Source organism: Delphinus delphis, chromosome X (genome assembly GCF_949987515.2).
Source record: "Delphinus delphis chromosome X, mDelDel1.2, whole genome shotgun sequence".
NCBI lineage: Eukaryota > Metazoa > Chordata > Mammalia > Artiodactyla > Delphinidae > Delphinus > Delphinus delphis.
Window position 1 is genome coordinate 45,462,535 of NC_082704.1, and position 21,816 is coordinate 45,484,350.

Sequence of the window (21,816 nt, forward strand, 5' to 3'; positions counted from 1 at the left end):
TGGAAAAAGCAAGGAGCAGTAAGTAAAAGTGACGCTTAGATTTAAAAGAAAGAAAGAAAAACTGTTTCATAGTCACATGATTGGTCAAAAGACAAAAGCTGAAAAAATCAGAATCCACATATAATGTCAAGTCCATGAGAACAAGCCTCAGGGAATTCCCTGGTGGTCCAGTGGTTAGGACTCCTCATTTTCACTGCCTAGGGCCCAGGTTCAATTCCTGGTCAAGGAACTAGGATCCCACAAGCTGCGTGGTGTGGCCAAAACAAAACAAAACAAAACAAGAATGAGCCTCAGGATTGGCACGCAGACCACTCACAGTGTTCCCTCTCACCCTTCCTTAGCACGGGTTATTTTTCTAAACTTTGAAACTGGATGTGATTTTGAACCTCACCCTACCAATTTTTGCAATAGGTGCCAAACACAGACAGAGACTACAGAATTCCTGGTAACCTTAAAAGATAAAAAGAGGTGACCCCTCGAAATTAATGAATTTAAAACAATGGGCCTATGACAAATAACTTTATGGGTTGTTATCCTGAGACAATTTGAGCTCACTACAACGACAAAGGGACAACTGTGATCAATTTCATCACCAGATATGGAAAATACTCTTCATTTAATGAATAGGACCATTTTTTAAAAGCTCAAGTATGTAAAATTAGGCAGTGTCTGATACATAGTAAACATTCAATTAACGAGTGAATATTATCATCATTTTTATAACTTACCAAAAAAGGAATATAGATTCTATTTGAATTCACTGTACAAACAATTGAACTTAAAACTTCCCCAATATTATTATGATGAGCATACTGGCATGAAGAATACAAAGAACTTTGCTTTTAAAAAAAATCAGAATAATAGCAAATTCCCACACATGGTATCCAGATTTTTGAACCATGTGTGTTTCAATATATATGGTGCTATTGTATCCATTATAGACCATCCCCTTTCATCCTAGAACCTCTCTACTATGATTTATGAGAGAATTTTCTCCATTTCTCCCTGTTTTGTAGTCTTACAAAATTAATATTGCCTATTTTACTCTTTCCATTTTTTTTTTTTTTTTGAGTTGGAACAAGCAACCAGTTTGGGGTAGAGAAAGGGAAGCAGAGGTGACAAGCTTCATTCAAAAGCCACTGACTATTGCTTAGGAGGCAGGAAATACCCTGGGCCACTCCATTCATAGGAGAGGTATCATTCTCTTTTCTTTGGTTTATTTTTTTGACATTTACTTATAAAAGGTGTGGATTATCTTTTCTAAAACTGATTACACTTTACATGCTCTGAAAAGGTGATTCAATGTGGCTCAAGTTCCTGTGAAAATTTATATGAAGAAAAGTTTTATAACTACAAGCACAGCCTACTACTCTTTCAACAATATCCCCTTTGATGTGTTAAGTCAAAGTAGGATCTTGGACCAGATGATCTCCATTGTCTCTATAGCTATAATATTCTGTGATTCAATATACACTTACTGAGCGCCTTCATGTTGCTAGGTGCTGTGCATTGGGATGGGCATATAGAAATTAACACACTAGACCTGATCTTGGTCACTGGGCCAGCAAGACAGAGAAGTAGGTAAATGCCAGACTGTCAGCAACTTGTGATCAAATCTTCTATCTCATGCACTGTTGAATTTCCATGGCCTGTCAATGCCGTGCATATTATGAGTTCAATCAATACTGTGAAAGAGTAAGGGTGAACATAGGATGCTATGGGACTTAGCCCAACCTGGAGATTTGGTGAAGATTCAACCTGAATATTCACTTGCCCTTGGCCATCATGCCACTGCTGCTAACTATAGCACTGATGCCCTTCTGAAAGCCCAGAGGAGTGTCACTGCTATTCAGTTTTTGAACTCACAGTCCTTATAGAGAGATTACTGTTTAAGTAGGTAAGGTTACTTTCAAGGGGAAACTACCCCCATACTTGTGCCCATAGTTATTCAATTTAAAAGGCCAGTGCCTGAAGCAAAAGAATTTATTGGCAGGGGACAGAAACATTGGAAAGATCATCCAGTACAAAGAATCCTATACTAGAAATAGGATCATGGCTCTAATTTTAAAACAGAATCAAGTATCCCACAAGAAAATATCCCTCTCTTTTGGAATTGCCAGAAGAGTAGAAAAAACATTAAGAAGGCACCAGAATTCATATATCATAGGATGATTAAACATTTTGTTTGCCATTTTCTAGAAGATACAAACTCTCACTTGGTGCCCAAAGAGTCTCCCGAAGCAAGAATAATTTGAGCCACAGTTCTATCACTGTAATTTATTAATTTGGAGTTTTTAGACAACTCAACACAATAGTCTAACTTTTTCTCTAAAATAAATTGCTGTGTATTTTATTTTGCTTTTTAAAATATGATATGCAAAGTAACAGCCCCATACATTTTAATACAGTTTTCAATCCCCTTGTGGACAAACAGTCACGCTTTAGTGTCACTTAAATGAAGAATAACCATTCATCTGTAACATACAGATACAGAAGGCTCTGGATTTTCATTTTAAAGCGCTTAATTACCTGCATAAAGAGAGAACTAAAATAGAGTCCAGGCCAAGTTCATGAGGGTTTGAAATTACTTTTCTTTTTCTAAATGAGCAACAAAGACCCCTCAATGTTGTATGCTGTCGTGTGGTCACAAGCCAACTGTAGAAGAAAATGTTAAAAAGGACAAGGGAATCAGGAATTAAATTCAAGTATGTGAGGCAAGAATCAAAATCAAAAGTTGAAAAATGTAGGTGGTGCTTCCAGCCACAGGACAATATAACAAATTTGAAAGAAAAATCTAATCAGCAACAAAGTTAAATCTTCACATTAAATATCCTGATGTGGACAGGTATGTAATCCAAGGTTATTTTTGAGTATTTCCTGCCTCCAGTCACCCACAAACTTATGTTCCCAATATTCCTATTTCTATAACTACTCACCATCACTAAAGGACCACACAAAATACAGTATTAATTCATGAACCAAAGAGTGAAAATAAAAATTGTTTTTCACATAAACCTAAATTGCCATTCTCAAGTAATTCAAGCTCAGGACCATAACTTCCAAGTTGGGCAGGAAAGAAAGCATATCAGAGAAGAAAAAGGCAATAGATTTAACCTTGAAACAAGGTGACTGCCATATAGTTGTTGAAGGAATTTACTTATTATCAGATAAAGAATTTACAGTATTTATTCCCTCTTGAGGTATAAAATGGTGAATCAATCTGCAGTTCAAGATATTTATTTAAACCCAGAAGAGTAGGATATGGCTTTAACTTTTGAAAACCAAAATAGAGAAAAAAAAAAAAAAATCAGCTCTAATGTAGTTTATCTTTAGACAACAGATTTAACATTAAACAATTCAAGCTAAATATCATTTCTCAAGTTTTCCTTTCATATATTTCTGTAATTTATATGAATATACTATATGTAAAATAGGGATTTAAAAGCATTTAGGTAGCAGGCAATGCCTAACGTTATACAGATAGCTATTACAATTTACTTAAATACATAATCTACTGATCAATTAATCTATCTGTCCATGCATGCATTCATTTTTTTCTTCATAACCTTTCAGTCTACTGATACCAGTTATCCTCTGATTGCCCTTGAAAATGCACATATCGCCTCAGAAAATACCTGCACACACACACACAAAGAAAAAAACCTCTGAGCAAAAAAATTCTTCTGTTGATCATTTCCTTTAAACAATAAGGAGATTCTTTGTTCTGTTTTAGGTCACATCAAGCCTCAGAAGACTTACCTTGCATATCTTGTGGGCCTTCAAATGAAATTTGTCTTTGAGAAATGGCATTTTTTCTTATATAATTGTTCCCTTGCCTACTCTACGATTCAAAACGTCATGAACTAAAATTTATGCTGGTAATATAAAAACAGCCTATATACAAATTCATCCAAACTGTGAATAGAATGGTAAGTTTAGAACTAACCACAAGGTAAATAGGTATATGGACAGACAGACAGACAAACACACACACAGAAACTAACAAATAAACAAAATGCTTAAATAAATAAAGGATATCGTCAGCTTTTCCACAAACTTATCACGTTGATTTTCTGTTTTGGGAAATAGCTTGATGTCACGTTCCAGATGAACAATTTGTTGTTCCATTGCTGCAAGGTTGCTCTTGAGAATTTGAGCTGAAACTAAAGAACAACGTGCAAAGTGTTTAGAACATTTCTTTTACAACTAAAATAAAACAGTATCAGTTCAAGTATTTTTTTAATGTGGAGAATAGTTCCATGAACTCAACTCACATTTTTCTGAATTACTACTCATAAAAATTCTACTCTCCATGAAATAAGTGAAAATGTGTAATATAATATACCAAATCATCATGTTTAATATGGCAACACCATCATTTTATTCAGCCATTAGCTCAAATGAATCCATTTCTATTTAAATTTATTGATGGAATTCCTAATATTTCATTCTTTAAAATCTAATTTGAAGATTAAAGAGAAACTAACATTCGAAGAGATCCTATCTTATTAATGCGTGATGTTGGCTATATAAATGATTTAAAGTTAAATTACATAAAAGGATCAAATATTTTTCTCTTGTTGAAAGATCCTGATTTTTATAAACTAAAATCTATGGTAAAAGTTCCTGACTTTAGTACTTTTCATACTCATAGAGAAATGATAAATAACTGTTGATACAGAGAATTTAGAGCAAACCAGAGCAAACATGTGTGTGCATACACACCCACAAAGCTTCAGTGAGCCCTCAAACACTATCATTAGTTGCTTTAATTACCCCTAACATTCTCTGCACTTTTCTTTTTCTCTCCTCATTGACAACAAATAATCTTAAGTATTGTATTCAAACTACTCTTAAATACATGCACACTTTCCAGATCTCTCACGATGCTTTCTTTTCACAGAGGTACTTTTTTTTTTAAGCTTACACTAGTTTATAGATACCCTATTACTCTATGACCGCCAACTATGTATGAAGACACTTCTATCAATATCAACGGCATTTGGCAGGGTTCTAGTTGAAAAGGCAAGGTAACTACTAGAATTTGATAGGTAGCCCGTGACACTGATTTTTTTTTTTTTTTTTTTTTTTTTTTTTTTTTTTGCGGTACGCGGGCCTCTCACTGTTGTGGCCTCTCCCGTTGCGGAGCACAGGCTCCGGACGCGCAGGCTCAGCGGCCATGGCTCACGCGCCCAGCCACTCCGCGGCATGTGGGATCTTCCCGGACCGGGGCACGAACCCGTGTCCCCTGCATCGGCAGGCGGACTCTCAACCACTGCGCCACCAGGGAAGCCCCCGTGACATTGATTTTTATTTATTTTTATTTTTATTTATTTTTTTTTGAATTTTATTTCATTTATTTTTTTTATACAGCACGTTCTTATTAGTTTTCCATTTTATACATATTAGTGTATATATGTAAATCTCAGTCTCCCAATTCAACACACCACCACCCCCTTCTGCCATGTTCCCCCCTTGGTGCCCATACATTTGTTCTCTACATCTGTGTCTCAATTTCTGCCCTGCAAACCGGTTCACCTGTACCATTTTTCTAGGTTCCACATATATGCGTTAATATACATTGATTTTTAAATCCAGGTCTCTGAAACAGTTCTTTTCATTAAAGGACCATGAAACAGAAATAGAATAATATTACAATTCTTTTTTTTAAAGTAAATTTCAGTCTCATTCAGAGGCATATCAGAATTACAATGAAAAATTCAAGAGACTGACAAAAATCAATCCCCTGGCAAATTTCAGCCAAAGTCTTCTGATACAAATTCATCACACTGACACGTACACCTTTATAACTCAATGAGGAGAAATCGCTTAAATATACCTGGAAGTTCAAGAGACTCAAAATCAAACACCAACACTAAAGACAAATTATTATTTTTTTTCCTATTACTCTGTCAGTTCAAACAGCTATGTCCAATTTAGTTCCATTTGTTTAGATCTGACAAGCTTGGAAATTATTCTTTATCGGAGAAGTCGAAGAGAGTTTTGCCCTGCCATAAATGTGCTAATGGCTCAGCAATCATTGCTTGCTTTATTTAAAGGACGAGTTTGCTGTGGAGGTAACCATTCTCTCTGACTTTAAAGCTGAACTTTTTCTCTTGGGTTTTTCCAGGAGATGCTTGCTAATTATACTAAGGGTTTTTCCTTTCCCACTTGCTTGACTGAAAAACTGAAGATATGAAGTTGACAAGTTGTTTATGTCATATAGGCTACACAGAAGAAATAAACTCATGACAACTTTCTGCAATAAACAAAATGTGCCCATAGGCGAGGTTTAAGTCACAATAGTAATCCTCCTGCAAAAAGCAATAGTAATTCCAGTAGTAAAAAAGGGGGTGATCATGAGGATCCTTCTGATTCTTCAACAGAGTAATAACAGCCTAATCAAGTTGCTATGCACACAAAAGTCTAGATAACTCAAATAACGAGACATTCTTTTTAATCCACTAAAATTGCTTTTACCCTAAAGTTGAATTTTGAATAAAACAATGTTTTCTAGACATCCGTCCTCCTCAGTTCCACCTGTCAAATCCTTAGTCCTCTGTAAATCCCTCTAGAGCTCTAGTCCAAATTCTCTACCATTTAGAGACACTTCTATTTGTTTAAGTGATCTTCCACACACCACCTTCTGCTTTAAGTGAGAACTTTTTTTCATTTTTTGTATATAGAGTCTCTGCTATAAAACCTCCTGCTACTTAATGGTAAGATCCCTACCTCGTACTAGGCTTTTCCCTCAGTACTTATCACACATGGTACTCAATAAATGTTTGTTGAATGAATATGTATATTTCAAGAAATTTTGATTCAGATTTAAATGTTTTCCCACTTCTGCAACTGGATGTGCATGTAGAAGTTAGATACAACCGAAGTGATTGGAAGTTAGCATATCAATTATTATGTGAGTATGAAAGGAAGCAGGAAGTTGAAGGAGATGCTTAGACAAAGGGGAAAGTGAGAAACAGAGATAAGGAAGAGAAGTAAGGGACACCTTTTCTTTTTTTCAGCTTCTCTATTCTCCCTCTCTAATAATTTATTAACATTATGAATGAACGAAAGAAAATAAAGTACTGGAGATGTAAGAAACCAAGGATGTTAGCCCACATGCAAACTTATGGCTGCATTAAAAGTGCCCTGCACTTTGTTTAACGCTTTGTTGCCACCATTTTGAAAGTCTTAGTAATTTTTAAAATGGGGCTCTGCAATTTAATTTTGCACTAGGTCCCCCTAAACATGTAGTCAGTCCTGGTCTCCATGTAAGACAAATAAAGCAACTCCAACTTGGAAGAGTTGGTTAAAAGGGCTGGGAATTTCACCTGCTGGCTCCTTCTCATTTCTTATTCTCTCACTGGTGGAATTAATTCTATTTCAGGGGGTGTTAATCTACGGTGTTGCATAAACTAGACCCACAACAGGGGTTTCACTCTATCCCTAAGTGGCTTACTTCAATTTTGACAGTTGATATAATTAGAAAAATTTTATTTGCTTATAATCGAAACCAGCCTACTTGAACTCTTCTTACCCATTAGTCCTCATTTTGCCTTAAATCAACACTGCTCAAGTCTACACCCTATTTTACAGGAAAGGTGTCACTTGCATCTTCTTAATCTGCCCAGCTTACAAACACCTGGTTCCTTCAACTAGTCCTCCTAAGGTATAAGGGTTAGTCATTACTTATGCTTCTAAGTAATAACTAACATTTACTGAGTACTTACTATGTGCTAGATATTATTTTAATTAGTTTTATGTATTAACTCTCACAAAAACTCTATGAGGTATATACTACTCTCAAGAAGGGGTATCAGGGGTATCATACGAGCTAAATGATGTCTTGTCAGGAAATTGTAAATGTAAAGCAGTGTCTCTACTTCTGGAAGGCCAACAACTTGAAATAAAATCTGGGAAAGGAGGTGGGAGGATAGATAAATTAGGAGGTTGGGATTAACATATACACACTACTATATATAAAATAGATCACCAACAAGGACCTACTGTATAGCACAGGGAACTATACTCAGTATCTTGTAATAACCTATAAGGGAAAAGAACCTGAAAAAGTATATGTGTGTGTGTGTGTGTGTGTGTGTGTGTGTGTGTGTGTGTGTAACTGAATCGCTGTGCTCTACACCTGAAACTAACACGATATTGTAAATCAACTATACTTCAATTACAAATTTTTTTAAAATCTGTACTCATTGGCACAAGGGTATGCCACCTATACTTGGGGACAGGAGTCAGGGTCGACCTAGATTCTAACCTCTACCCTATTCACTAATAGTTGGGTTACTTTGAGCCAGTCGCTTAGCCTCTCTGGGTCTTCATTTCCCAATTTGAAAAATAAAGATAATAATACCTTCCTTAAATGGTAGCCATTCAAGTTAAATAATTTGATTAATATAAAGTTTCTATCATTATAACAAGTACATAATAGGTAATCTATAAATATTCGTTTCATATTCTACTATCCTTCCCACTATATTCTACCAACAGACAAATTCCTACTGTAAACGTGCCACCGAAAACTAAACAACAATTTAGATGTAATCTGAACAAAAAAAGCAGTCATTCCTTACCTGCTACCTCACTGCGGCCTGATTTAATATCGGTCGTCTTTCTAATCACAGGAACTAAACTTAGATTGGGTTCTCTGTTTGTAGGTTTTACAGGGTACGTGGAATTTTACGTCTGGGAGGCAGTGACAGTTATACTAATGAACAGCCAATTTGTTAGAGATACTAGCAAGTTCCAAATTTAAAGAATATTTCTGGGGAGCTCCCTGGTGGCGCAGTGGTCGAGAGTCTGCCTGCCGATGCAGGGGACACGGGTTCGTGCCCCGGTCCGGGAAGATCCCACATGCCACGGAGCGGCTGGGCCCGTGAGCCATGGCCGCTGAGCCTGCGCGTCCGGAGCCTGTGCTCCGCGGCGGGAGAGGCCACAGCAGTGAGAGGCCTGTGTACCGCAAAAAAGAATATTTCTGGAAATTAAAATCTGTGCAGTAGTATTTCTTTGGAGACATTTACAAGTTAGTTACTTTGATTTTCTAGACATGTCTAAACCATAAGAAATTTTTTGTAAGTGTTATAAAGAATTAACATGTGTTTACCTGCCTGATTATTTGCCTTGAATACATTTGTTTTAATCTTAAGAGTTAGGAGACAATTTGATTATGTAACTAGTTAGATCCTAGCCTACATTTCTTCTAATATGTCTTCAGGATGTGTGTGTGCGTGCGTGCGTGCCTGTGTGTGTGAGAGAGGGAGAGAAAGAAAGACAGAAATATATATATATATATATATATATATATATATATATATATATATATATATATTTACTGGAGGTGGTAGGGAGATGTAGGGCAGCTGGAGTTCCAAGAACATTTAAACACCAGAGTAGGTTAGAAATGCTTGTCTACTGCATAGCCCCCACCTCAGGGTTTATTTTTGTGCCTGTCATTATATTAGTTCACTAATATAAATTAAGGAGCCTTTAGTGACAGGGCAAACATTTTCTATCTGAGTAAATTTCCACTACAAGCATTTTCAATGACTGATTAGTCAGTCTGGTGGCACTTTAAATTTTTCACTAATTTCATTTTTTACATCTGCTACTGAATCTGAATTATAACACTAAAAAATTAAATTATAGCTATCAGGTTCTTTATTATAGCTTTCTTTCTTATACTCCATAAATAACCTTTTAAGCTCAGTACACTCTCTTGAGTTATACGTAGGGAGAAACCTTCTCCACGAATCTTATTTATCTGCTTACTTCAGTTGAAAAATATACATATATACATATAGTGCTTCTTTGCTGGCTTCAAGCAAATATATGAGAGTGGCCTGATCTTCATTCAAAACACTTGAAATGACAGACTTGCTCTAATTCATAATTTGAAGAAAAGTAAAGTGTAAGAAAAATATTTTAAGTGAAATTTTTATATGGAAAGACTCTTCAATTACATAGTACCTAAGAGAACTGATATGCATTTAAGGAAAAAAAAAATCACAGTACTCTGGTGACATTCTCTAGACCATGTGCAGAATGTGTAATTTTATGTAAATATAAAAGCTTTTCCAGCAACTTGAGGAATTTTTTCTCTGAATTAAATATTTCTATTAATTTTACCCATTGACAAAGTAACCCAGCACTTCTTGACATCTTTGCTCTAAGAAAGGCCAGGTAACAATTTACTCTTGCAAGTCTGTATGTGAATAGGCCCCAACCTGATTATAAGCACCCTGTAATTTTCTTTAACTGAATATATTTAGTTGAAGAATTACTATCAGCCGAGCGGCATAACATTAAAGTGACTCATCCAGAAAGCACATGTATAAAAGAAAAGGACATTACAAGCAGCCCAAACAATAGGCACAGCTGTATTCTTTCTCAAGTACATTTATAAGTTAATAGTTTCGTTTTATATGACTGCTATACATGAAAATGAAGCAAATGTGTTTATACAATAAAAATAGCAAAGGCTCAGTCAGCACTGTGGGCTTCTCAGGCCTTTAAAGAAAATAAGTGATAAATGGCACCCAAATAAGAAATTCCTCTAATTAAAAAAAAAATCTGTTAGAGAATGACTCATTCTTAGGAGAAAAAAAAATTGTTAAAAAGTCACCTTAACAGAAAACACAACTTAACTAGAGTCCTTACTAAATGAAATTTAAAAACGTATGTCCTCAATGTGTGTTCACAAGAGCCATTCATCACTTGCCCCTGGAACATGTGCCTTTGGTATAAGGTGCAGTTTTTCTCAATCGGATCCATAATACGGCCTGAACTGATGCTGAGAGCAGAGGAACATCCATAACAAAACATGAAAACTACTTTATAAACCATATACATGTTTAACTCGAAAAACTTCACTAAGTATGTTTCACTGTCTGGGTTCATACATTTGTACGAGATCTCAGCCTGTAAACCTCAGTCTGAATGCATTCTTTTTAAAAGAAAGAAGTGGAGCCTTCTAACAAAAAGAAAAGACAAAACAAACAAACAACCTTGCAAATAACTATGGAAGGTATGGTGAAAGGATAGCCTGGGTAAAGGAGGAGAGAAGAAAAGTTTAAAACCCTCTGAATCATGATTTGCAACCCAAAATTCTGTAGCCTGACCACCGACCCACTAGCACTGGACAGCCAAGCTACCTGTGAAGCATCGAGTTCTTTCACCTGCTGTCTCTTCTCCAATTGTTATTCTGCCTGCAGCAAATAGTATGTGTGAGTTTTTAAATCAAAGGCTAAAAAACAAACTAAAATCTCTTACTCTTGTTGACAGTCTTAGCTCAAGGCCAGGATTGGGAAGAACAGGTGCAAGCCGAAGCTTCTATAAAGCAATGCTAGATGTAGTCTTGTTGGAATAGTTTGTTCTCATTATGAAGAATCTTTTTTAAAGCTCATTTGTTTTTCTTATAGTAAAAGATCTCTCACTCACCCACATCTCAAACTGGAATAACTTTAATGGGTCAAGTCATGTCTTTATTTTTTATTTATTTATTTTTTTTGCGGTACGCAGGCCTCTCACTGTTGTGGCCTCTCCCGTTGCGGAGCACAGGCTCCGGACGCACAGGCTCAGAGGCCATGGCTCACGGGCCCAGCCGCTCCACGGCATGTGCGATCTTCCTGGACCGGGGCACGAACCCGTGTCCCCTGCATCGGCAGGCGGACTCTCAACCACTGCGCCACCAGGGAAGCCCCCAAGTCATGTCTTTATTGAGTTGAGGCTGGGCTATACTGACTTGTCCTCCCTTGGAGATTTTATGTAAGTGGCTGGAATGGTATTCTCCTTAGCAGAAAAGCTTGCCAGAACCTTCAGATATTGATAAATCCTTTAATGCAATCCTATATTAAAGTCTTCACTTGTCAAGTCTATGTAATGCATTCTTCTTTTGCTTGTAATCAGAACACAAGTGGTAAAAAGGACCCTTATGAAAGGAGGCTACTTAATATTACCTATAACAGGAGGCCTTAAAACTAAATTAGTGAAATTATGGAAAAATATGTAAAATGTAGTCTTGTTGACTAAAGACTAGAAAGGACAAAAATCTTACAAAATCTGAAATTACATCTTTGTAAAATTTGGAATTTTGAGTCTATGTTTATGTATGCATTTAGTTTTGAGCTATAATAATTACTGAACAAAATCACACAGAAAAAATGTGAAAAACAACTATATTCAATGTTGCCAAAGTTCTGATAAACCAGCTGTGAGAAATGAGCACTGTTTTTTTTTTTTTTTTTTTCATGTCACAACAACTACCAGCTTCTTGAGAAAGCATTCACAAATGTTCTAATCCGAGGAACCATTTAATGGCAACTTTACTAACCCCTTTACTCCTGGTATATTATATCCTTAATAAGGTACGAAAAGATTATATTGATTGATAAACCATTTGAATACTTTCTTCCACGTGTTATTTGTCAAGAATTAAATACATGTAGGTAGTGTCATCATAAAGCTATAATGCGGGACTTCCCTGGTGGTCCAGTGGGTAAGACTCCATGCTCCGAATGCAGGGGGCCCGGGTTCGATCCCTGGTCGGGGAACTAGCTCTCACATGCATGCCACAACTAAATAGTCTGCATGCTGGGCTTCCCTGGTGGCACAGTGGTTAAGAATCCGCCTGCCAATGCAGGGGACACGGGTTCACGCCCTGGGCTGGGAAGATCCCACATGCCGTGGAGCAACTAAGCCTAGGCGCCACAACTACTGAACCTGCACTCTAGAGCCCATAAACTACAACTACCGAGCCCACTCGCCACAGCTACTGAAGCCTGCGCGCCTAGAACCCGTGCTCCGCAACAAGAGAAGCCACCGCAATGAGAAGCCCGCGCACCACAACAAAGAGGAGCCCCCGCTCACTGCAACTAGAGAAAGCCTGTGCACAGCAACGAAGACCCAATGCAGCCAAAAATAAATAAATAAAAACAGATTAAAAAAATAAAGCTATAATGCTATATTAAAAGACTGTTAGTCTTCTTGAGTGTAATTTTTGTGACTATGGCCAAATTATCCAAGAAATGTATTTCTGAACTCATCAGGGAAATCACTGGGACTGTACGATTTTGCAAGGTTATTCTTGCACTTGCCTGGGTTCTCCCAGAACAAGTCTAATGAGTGAAGTCCACAGATATGCACTTATATATAAGCCATCGACTTTCACCCAAACTGAATGCAGGTTGTCATGAGGTCAGTGTCAGTGATGAGGTCATAATGCTGGAGTCATCAGAGTCCCTTCCACATTAGTGCTGCTCGAATTGGCAGCTCTGCTTGGTAGTAGGGTTACAGGTCAGATAAAAGAGGCTTGGGAAGGGTATAGTAAGGTTTGAGTTACGTTTTCCTTCTTCATTAACTGACTGTGGATACTAATAGGATTACTATATGCCCCCAGGTAAGAGATTGGCAATGCAAACTAAACAAACTAGAGGATATAACTGTAATGATTTTCTAAGTTCCTCACCACTGAAATCAGTCCATAAATAAAGTGGGGCTTTATCTGGGTGTTATCATCTCATAAATCTACTATACCTTAAGTGTTTTTGCCTAATAACCTAACAATGGATTAAAAGAGGAAACGAGGTTTGAGGGGTAGGTGGGGCCTTTTAGGCCATGATAAGAACTTTAGGTTTCACCCTAAGAGTACTGGGAATGCACTGAAGGGCTTTAAGCAGGGGAGGCTGATGAAAATTACACTTTAAAAAAGATTAAACTCTGGCAGCTATGTGGAAAATGGAGGGAGGGGGTCAAGAATAGAAAAGGGGAGAAGAGTTAAGAAACAATGATTATGGTCTAGACAGGAGGTGATGGTGGCTTGAATTAGGGTGACCAAAGATGGTTGTGGTATGTAATTTAGACACAGAGCTGACTGGGCTTGGGGTGAATAAAATGTGAGCGGTAAGGAAGAAGGAATTGTTAAGAATGATTCCTGGGTTTCCGGCATGAACAAAGGAAATGGAGACATCAGGAGGGAGATTTTGGGGGAATATTCATGGGTTTATTTAGCTTTGGACCAACTAAGTTTCAATTGTATGAAGCATCCAAGTTGAGATTGCAAATAGGAGGTTGGATATATGGATCTGGAGATCAGAAGAGAGGTCTGAGCTGGATACAGGAAATAGGGAGGCATTTGTATACAGATCCAACTTCAGTTACATTGTTTCATTATATAATTTAGTACAGTTAGTTTTCTGGCTGTATAAGTCTAGGTAATAATTCCTCATCCTTGACTCATTCCAAGTACAAACATTTCTAGATGTTGGGTAAGGTCATTCTCCTCTAGGCTATGCTTGTAATTTATTCCTATTTTTCCTCTTTCCTCTACTTTGCTGTGAGTTACTCTGAACTTTCATAGGTACCATGGATATTCCTATTGTCTCCCCCCCACCAAAAGTCTTGCTGTTATACTTCTCTTGAAACAAATGTTGCTAATAACAACCACACAGCTAATTGCATTTGGAGGTGGGGGGGAGTACACAAAATCTAAAAGCTGCAGGCCTTTAAAGCACAGAGTCAAGAAAATATCCGCCCAAATTTCCTTAAAAGAATGAGAAATCTGAAAGACTCGATTGTTTTTCCTTCATAGTGTACATAATTGATACATTAACACTGGTACAAGTGGAAGGGTTAAGGGTGGTTTAGCCAATACAAGACAAAGTAGGTTTCATCCTTCTTTGGTCCCTCTTTCCCACCAGCTCCACTTGAGGTATTCATGGCAAGCATGTCTTCTTCCTGTTTGTAGCTCTACAAACTTCTTTTAGGGTATATACATTTCTAGCTTTCACTGTTGCTTCTTTTTCTTTGAATGGTCATTGCAATTAATTGCAGAGTTTCTTATCAGTGAACTTTTTTTTTTTTTAAGGCCAACAGCAGTGATTACCTGTATTTTAATCAGAGTGGAACAATATAATTACCACTCCTGAGTGTACTGAGTAGAAAGGGATGCTGCACACATCTGCTTTAGTTCCCAAGTCAGTAACTCTGTTGCTGCCCTGGACGTGATAAAGTCCTTCTCTCCTTTATTTTTTTTTAAAGGATCTATTTATTTATCCCTTTATTTTTATTTCTAAATTTTTAAAATGAATTTCACCTTCCATCAATTTCAAAAGGTCCATCACTGTCCCTCCAGTTAGTCAGCGAGTTACATTTGCCACTGTAATCGCTATCCTTCAGTATTTGAAAATAAATGTTTAACAGTTATGGCCCTTTTACTGAAATTATTTTGCCAATTTATAAAGGATTTGGAGGTCTTCTATGAAGCCAGTAATGGATAAGAAAACTCAAATAAGAATTCCACACAAATGGTCATTACTTTCAACCTCAGACAACTAGAAGTTAACATTCATTATGTAGGTCTACCAATTTCCCACCAAAATCAAAACCACTATTTCAGTATTAAATATGGTTGGCTGCTGAAAGTTGCAGAATAACATTTTCTAAGCTGTGATCACAGGAAATTCTAAACATGACACACAACCAGATGTTATGCTGGTAATACTTGCTGACAAAAGAGATTTAGCCCTGAACATCATATATGTTCTTCCAAAACAGTTTTTCTAGCAGATCAAACTAGCCAAACATTATAAAACATGTTTCAGCATTAAAATACTGTATTCAACCACAATTAAACACTAATTTACAGAATGTGATAAAATACATGTGGTGGAGTGCCCAGGAGGTGCTGACTAGTGTCAGTAGAATTGGGATTGGAATCCAAATTAACAATACATCCGACTAAATAGTCCTCCTAGAATAGAAACACACTTCCAAATTAGTCAACAATGGCATCATAAAATCTGGTTCCACACTATGCCAGACTTATTCTTTAAAAACTAAAACCTGATTTTGCCACCACAATGCTTAAAATCTTTCAGTATCCAATGGTGTGCTATGCTATGGTGGAGAAAAAAAGCATGGCCTTTGGAGTCAGACACACCTACTTCAAATTCTTTATCCACTACTTACTATGCGATTCTGGGCAAGTTACTTCACCTTTATGAACCTTAGTTTCTTCATCAGTGAAATGGAGAAAACAATTCTAACCTCCTAAGGTTGTCATACTGATAAAGTGAAATGATGTAGACAGAGCTCTTATCATATAAACTAGCACCTTATAGAATTAGAAAGATGTTATTTCTTTTTGTTCTCCTGTCACATACAGGATCAATATGTATAAGGCCTTTAAATAGATGACTTCCATCTCCTTATCTCTCATTTTCATTTAAGGTCATTCTCCCACACTTAACGCTCCTGAACTGCCATCCTCAACTTCTCTTTCACGTCTCCCTCCCTTGGTTCACATTTCTCTGCCTGGAATATCTTTCTGCTACCCTGGACTAATGAACTCCCATTCTTCTTCTTTATAAAGAATATAAGCAACTTTTAATTATTTCTTTGTGGAAGTTTTAAGCATAGTTTTTGTTTTTATGAAAGTTATAAATGTACATAATTTATAGAGTCAAATCATTCTATAAAACTGGTTACGAAAATAGCACCTGCTGTCTCCTGCCCCCTATTTCCCACTCCCTAGAGGCACTTGCTTCCTTTTACTTGATTAAAAAACAAATTTTGCCCTCCATAATGGGGGGATACAAGCAAATGTTACTACTTCTTATTTTATTGTTTGTTTTTGTTTTTCCTTCCCAGTTTTATTGAAATATAATTGACCCATAGCATTGTGTAAGTTTAAATATACTGATGTGTTGATTTGACACATTTATATACTACAAAATTATCACCACCATAGCTTTAGTTAACACCTCCATCCCGTCACATAATTATCATTTCTTTTTTGTGGTGAGAACATTTAAAATCTACTCTCTTAGCAACATTCAAGTATCTGATACAATATTATTAGTTATAGTCACTATGCTGTATAATAGATCTCCAGAACTTCTTAATCTAATAACTAGAAGTTTGTACCCTTTGACTAATATCTCCCAATTTATCCCACGCCACCCTGGTAACCATCACTCTACTCTTTTTCTCTGGAATTCCCATTCTGCTCGAGGTCAACTCGTCTACGGAGTTTTTCATGACATCTCTAGATGTAGTAACCCCATTCTCAGTGCTCCCATAGTACTTTTGATTCTTTTAAGGTTTTTTCATTGCATTCTTATAGTTTATATGGCTACTTCTCTCAAAAGAATTTTAGTTCCTTGAAAGCACAGTGAGGCTATCAAAAATATTTTCCTATTCTCAGCTTTTAACACTGTACCTGCCATACAGTGAGTGCTTAATAAATTTTGTCTGAACTGAGACACCATGTTTCTTTTACCCAATTAGCAAACATGATTTTTAAAGTGTAGACTACTTTGTACTGCTGAGGGTACAGTTACAGAAACTCTGATACAATGTAAACCGAAAAAAAAAAATCATAACTTTCCAAGAAAAGAATTAGAGTTAAGTGGCTTATAAATATTCTAACATTTGACACAGTAATACTAGCTGTTGTTAACTGTCTTCAAAAAAAAAAAAAAGAAAGCCTGAAAGAGAAGCCAGGCTTTTAGCCAAAGAAAGTCATATGATCTTATATAAAATGACAATCTAGATGATCAGAGATAAGGGAATAATTAAGTAAAAACTTTAGTACAATGATACGAATGATAATTATATAGCCAATAATATGAAATTCACAAAAACTTTGTAATACATGTGATTTCTTTCATGTCAATTGAAAACAAATCATCTTATGAAAGTTTATATAGAGTAGGATCTTAACTGTTTAATGCATTTTGTTTTAATAACCTCTTTGTAAAAGAAAAGACACTCCCTAACTTTGAATGGTACCCCCATATCACTCATGTTCATTCTGAATTTTATAGGAGATAAAATATTGGGACATAGGGTGAATCTGACAGTTAACAAAGAAGGAAAAGAACCTTTTTAAGTGTATAGGGAGATTCTATGAAGCAACACCTACCCGCCAAAAATCATTGGATATGTCTCAGGTCCTGAAGAAATGAACTACCTTGGAGGCACAAAGGATGTTTTAAATGTCATCTTCCATAAGACCCCCCCCAAAATATCTGAACTTTGTCATGAAGAATTTTCAATCTATTCAAATATGTTCCTGAAAAGTCCCTCCACCCCTGCAAAAAGGGACTCATCAAATATACAAGGAAGGGCTACAGACACCTTTGGGTAATTTAAGTAGCAACTAGTTTTGAAAGTCATGCAAAGAAAAGCTGTCAAAAAAACTTCATTCATCTACACAGGTGGGAAAACATTCGGCAAAGTAAAGGTGAATAAAGAGCTCAGAGACTTTGAAGTATTCTGGCAAAAATATCTACAAGCACATACACACACAATCTGGTCAAAGGCCGTTCGGATTTTTCAAATGCCTCATGATCATTTATGAAATCAGGGAAAGGAAAGTGAAAATAATCATGAATACAAGCACCGCAAGGTAATACCTTACGTATTGTATGTCCTCAAATATATAAATACATGTATAAATTGTTATTCCAGATCAAGAGTTGGCAAACTACTTGCACATAGGCCAAATCTGGCTCACTGCCTGTTTTTATATGGCCTGCAAGGTAAGAATGCTTTTTACATTTATAAGTGGTTGCAAAAAAATGAAAGAATAAAATTTGTGACACATGAAAATTGTATGAAATTCAAATTTAAGTGTCTATAAGTAAAGTTTTATAGGAACACGGCCATTGACACATTGCCTACGGCTGCAGAGCTGAGTCCTTGTGACATGGATGCTGTATGGTCAGCAAAGCCCGAAATATTTAACTTCTGATTCTTGATGGTAAAAGTCTGCTGACCTGTGTTCTATTTTTTTTAATTGAGATATGACTGACATATATCTTTGTATTAGTTTTAGGTGTACAATGCACTGATTGGATATATGTATATATTGTGAAATGATGACCACAATAAGTTTAGTTACAAAATTTTTGTGTGTGTAATGAGAAATTTTAAGATCTAGTCTCTTAGCAACTCTCAAATATATAACACAGCATCATAACTACAGTCACTTGCTATCCATGACACACCTCCCTAGAACTTGATTATCTTATAACTGGAAGTCTGTACCTTTTAACCACCTTCACCCATTTTGCTCACCCCTCACCCCTCACCTCTAGCAAACACCGTGAGCTCTAGATGAATAAAAGTACACTCTGGGAGGGGCAACATTAATTTCCTAGCCCAGATAGCTCATGAGGATATGGAGAAAGAGAGAAATCAAAAGTGATTGTCCATGTATATACAGCCAGGTCTGTGGATTTCTGGTTCCTCTTCCAATCACAATGCACCTGAGTCTCTTTACAACAACTATTTCCATCCTTCTGAGGATAAATGCATACTGTGAATTCCACAAGGTGCAGCTGATTATATAAGCTTATTCTGCCAAATGCATCAACAGAATAATTATTTAACAGCTAAAAAAAAAGCATTTTTTATACAGCTAGCATAATACCACAGGCAGATAGGATCAAGGCACCTCTGGCAAAATTTGAAAAATCTTCAAATTAAGTAAAATATAACAGCAATAGGTGCATGCAGAAACTCAAAGCCAGGTCCTGTAAGCCAGCCAATATAAGAGGAAAAATCAGCCATTATAAAGTAATATGAAATGTAATCTCAATGGCCAAATGATCACTTGTCAAAGTAACACAGAGGGATGCAAATCAAATTCTCCAGTATTATATCTCTACCTTATACTTCCTTTCAGACTTTTCTAAAGATCTAATAAATAATTGACCAAGAAGTATACTATATAACTGATCTATTTGTAGTTAACTTGGGCTTTAAAATGATAATCCAGTACATTTTAGGAAGTTGACAAGTTACACATCCCAGTGTTACACACACATGCGTGCACACACACACACACACACACACACACACGCTCATTTTATTCTCATAACCACTCTGGGAAATATATCCTGTTATTATCCCTATTCACATATGAGAAATCTGAGGCAAAGAGAGACTAAATAATTTCCTCAAGGTTATATACGTAGTAAGTGGCAGAACTAGTATATGAAGTTATGTAGTCTAGTCTGTGCTTTTAACCAATATGCTCTACTGGCTCTTAGGAATAAGGAAAGGCAAGTTTTAGTTAAGTAGCATTTCCAAGTATGAGAAATACAAGCGGAACCTGGTATGTGAAGTTCTTTTATGTCCCTAATTTAACACATGGTTATTTAGTGTCTGCTAATGGCACAACATTGTAATAGCAACGGACAAGGACCTGAGAGAGGAGTAAAGCACAGTCCTGCTATGCTCAGAGGTTGTAATTTTGTAAGGAGGTTAAATCAAGTACATACAAGGATGGATACATTGATGAGAGGTACCAGTCAGATTATAAGCGTTAAAGAGTGAGTAGGCACAGACATAGCAAACAAACTTACGGTTACCAAAGTGGAAAGAGGGGAAGGGATAAATTGGGAGTTTGGAATTAACAGATGTACACTACTATAGATAAAACAGATAAACAACAAGGAACTATTGTATAGCACAGGGAACTATACTAAATATCTTGTAATAACCTATAATGGGAAACAATCTGAAAAATAATATATATATATATATATATATATACATATGTATAAATGAATCACCTTGCTGTACACTTGAAACTAACACAATATTGTAAATTAATTATACTTCAATAAAAATAAGTGAGCAGGAAGTAAGAAACTTTGGAAAGAGACGGAGGATGATGTGTTCCTTGAGACATGTAACTGTGAATGAAAGGGGTAGTTTCCATCTTCTCAGTCAAGAAGGAGAAAAGGTGATATTCTAGGCAAACAGAGGATGGACTTGGGGGCTTGAGGAGAACAAACACAGTTTTGAATTGCTGTTGTGGGAGAACAAGAGAGGATTTGAGTTAAACGGAAATCGGTCGCTACTCTATTAGGGGCCCAACGTTAGAAATGATGGGATAGAAGATCCCATCAGGTGGACTGTATGACTTTTGTTATCTATGCAGGACTTGGAATTGGAACAGAGCAATAGGAATAGCCGGGTATGAATGACAGAAGACAAAAGGAGGGGGGCTTGAGGAAAAGTGTGAGATTCCAAAGTGCTGGCAGTGTGTGCTAGAAATGTACAGGTCAGGTGATGTGGTGAGTGCAGCTACAGGGGAACTGATAGACTGGAAGAAAAGGGAGAGGGTAAGGAAGGGTAAAGGCGAAGTCATAATGAGGCCAACAGACAGGCTTGAGAGGCGAGGGTTGTGTGAGGATGGCTGTGGGAATGAAAGGCACATTTCACAGTGTGGAATCCTGGAGGCAGCCATATTCTACAACAAAGGCTATTGTTTCCATGCTTTTAGGGGAGCTGAAGTGGAGAGAAAAATTCATGGGGATGGAATCCAGGCCAAGGAACTTTGAGGCCAAGTGGTAGAATGGGACTCATTTTCAATGGCAGCGTCATCAACGTTCATCTCTTATTTTCTACTAAAGAGACATACTCATTTTCTTGGTTTTTGTACTGCTTTTGTAGTTCTGTAATTTTCTTTCTTGGAGGACGTTTTTGTTTTGTTTCTTGTTTTGATGGAGTGTTATAGTTAGAAGGGAGTAGGAGAAGAAGTCTGAGGAAGAGGGTATGATTAGCATAAGGTGAAAATCAGATTTTAGCAGAGCAATATTTTATTATCTCTCCAGGGGAATGCAGATTAACAAAAACTGCGTTTTGGTTCATGGAATGACATGCACACAAACATCTTGAACAATCTTGTTTCCCATATTTTCAAAGCAGATAATATAAATATAATTGGTAATTCTCTCAAAATGAGAATGGAGTGTTGCTGTAAAAATGTTTTTTAGTTATTTAAATTAC

At 36.6% G+C, this 21,816-nt stretch overlaps 1 protein-coding gene across 1 annotated transcript in view; it reads right to left on the reverse strand.

Moving 5' to 3' along the window:
• Window positions 1-21,816, reverse strand: part of DIAPH2 (diaphanous related formin 2) — an 890,580-nt gene that overhangs the window by 315,632 nt on the left and 553,132 nt on the right. The window contains exon 24 of the mRNA XM_060003112.1: window positions 4,038-4,163. Coding sequence (XP_059859095.1) covers window positions 4,038-4,163 — 126 coding nt within the window. The remainder of the gene's footprint in view (window positions 1-4,037; window positions 4,164-21,816) is intronic.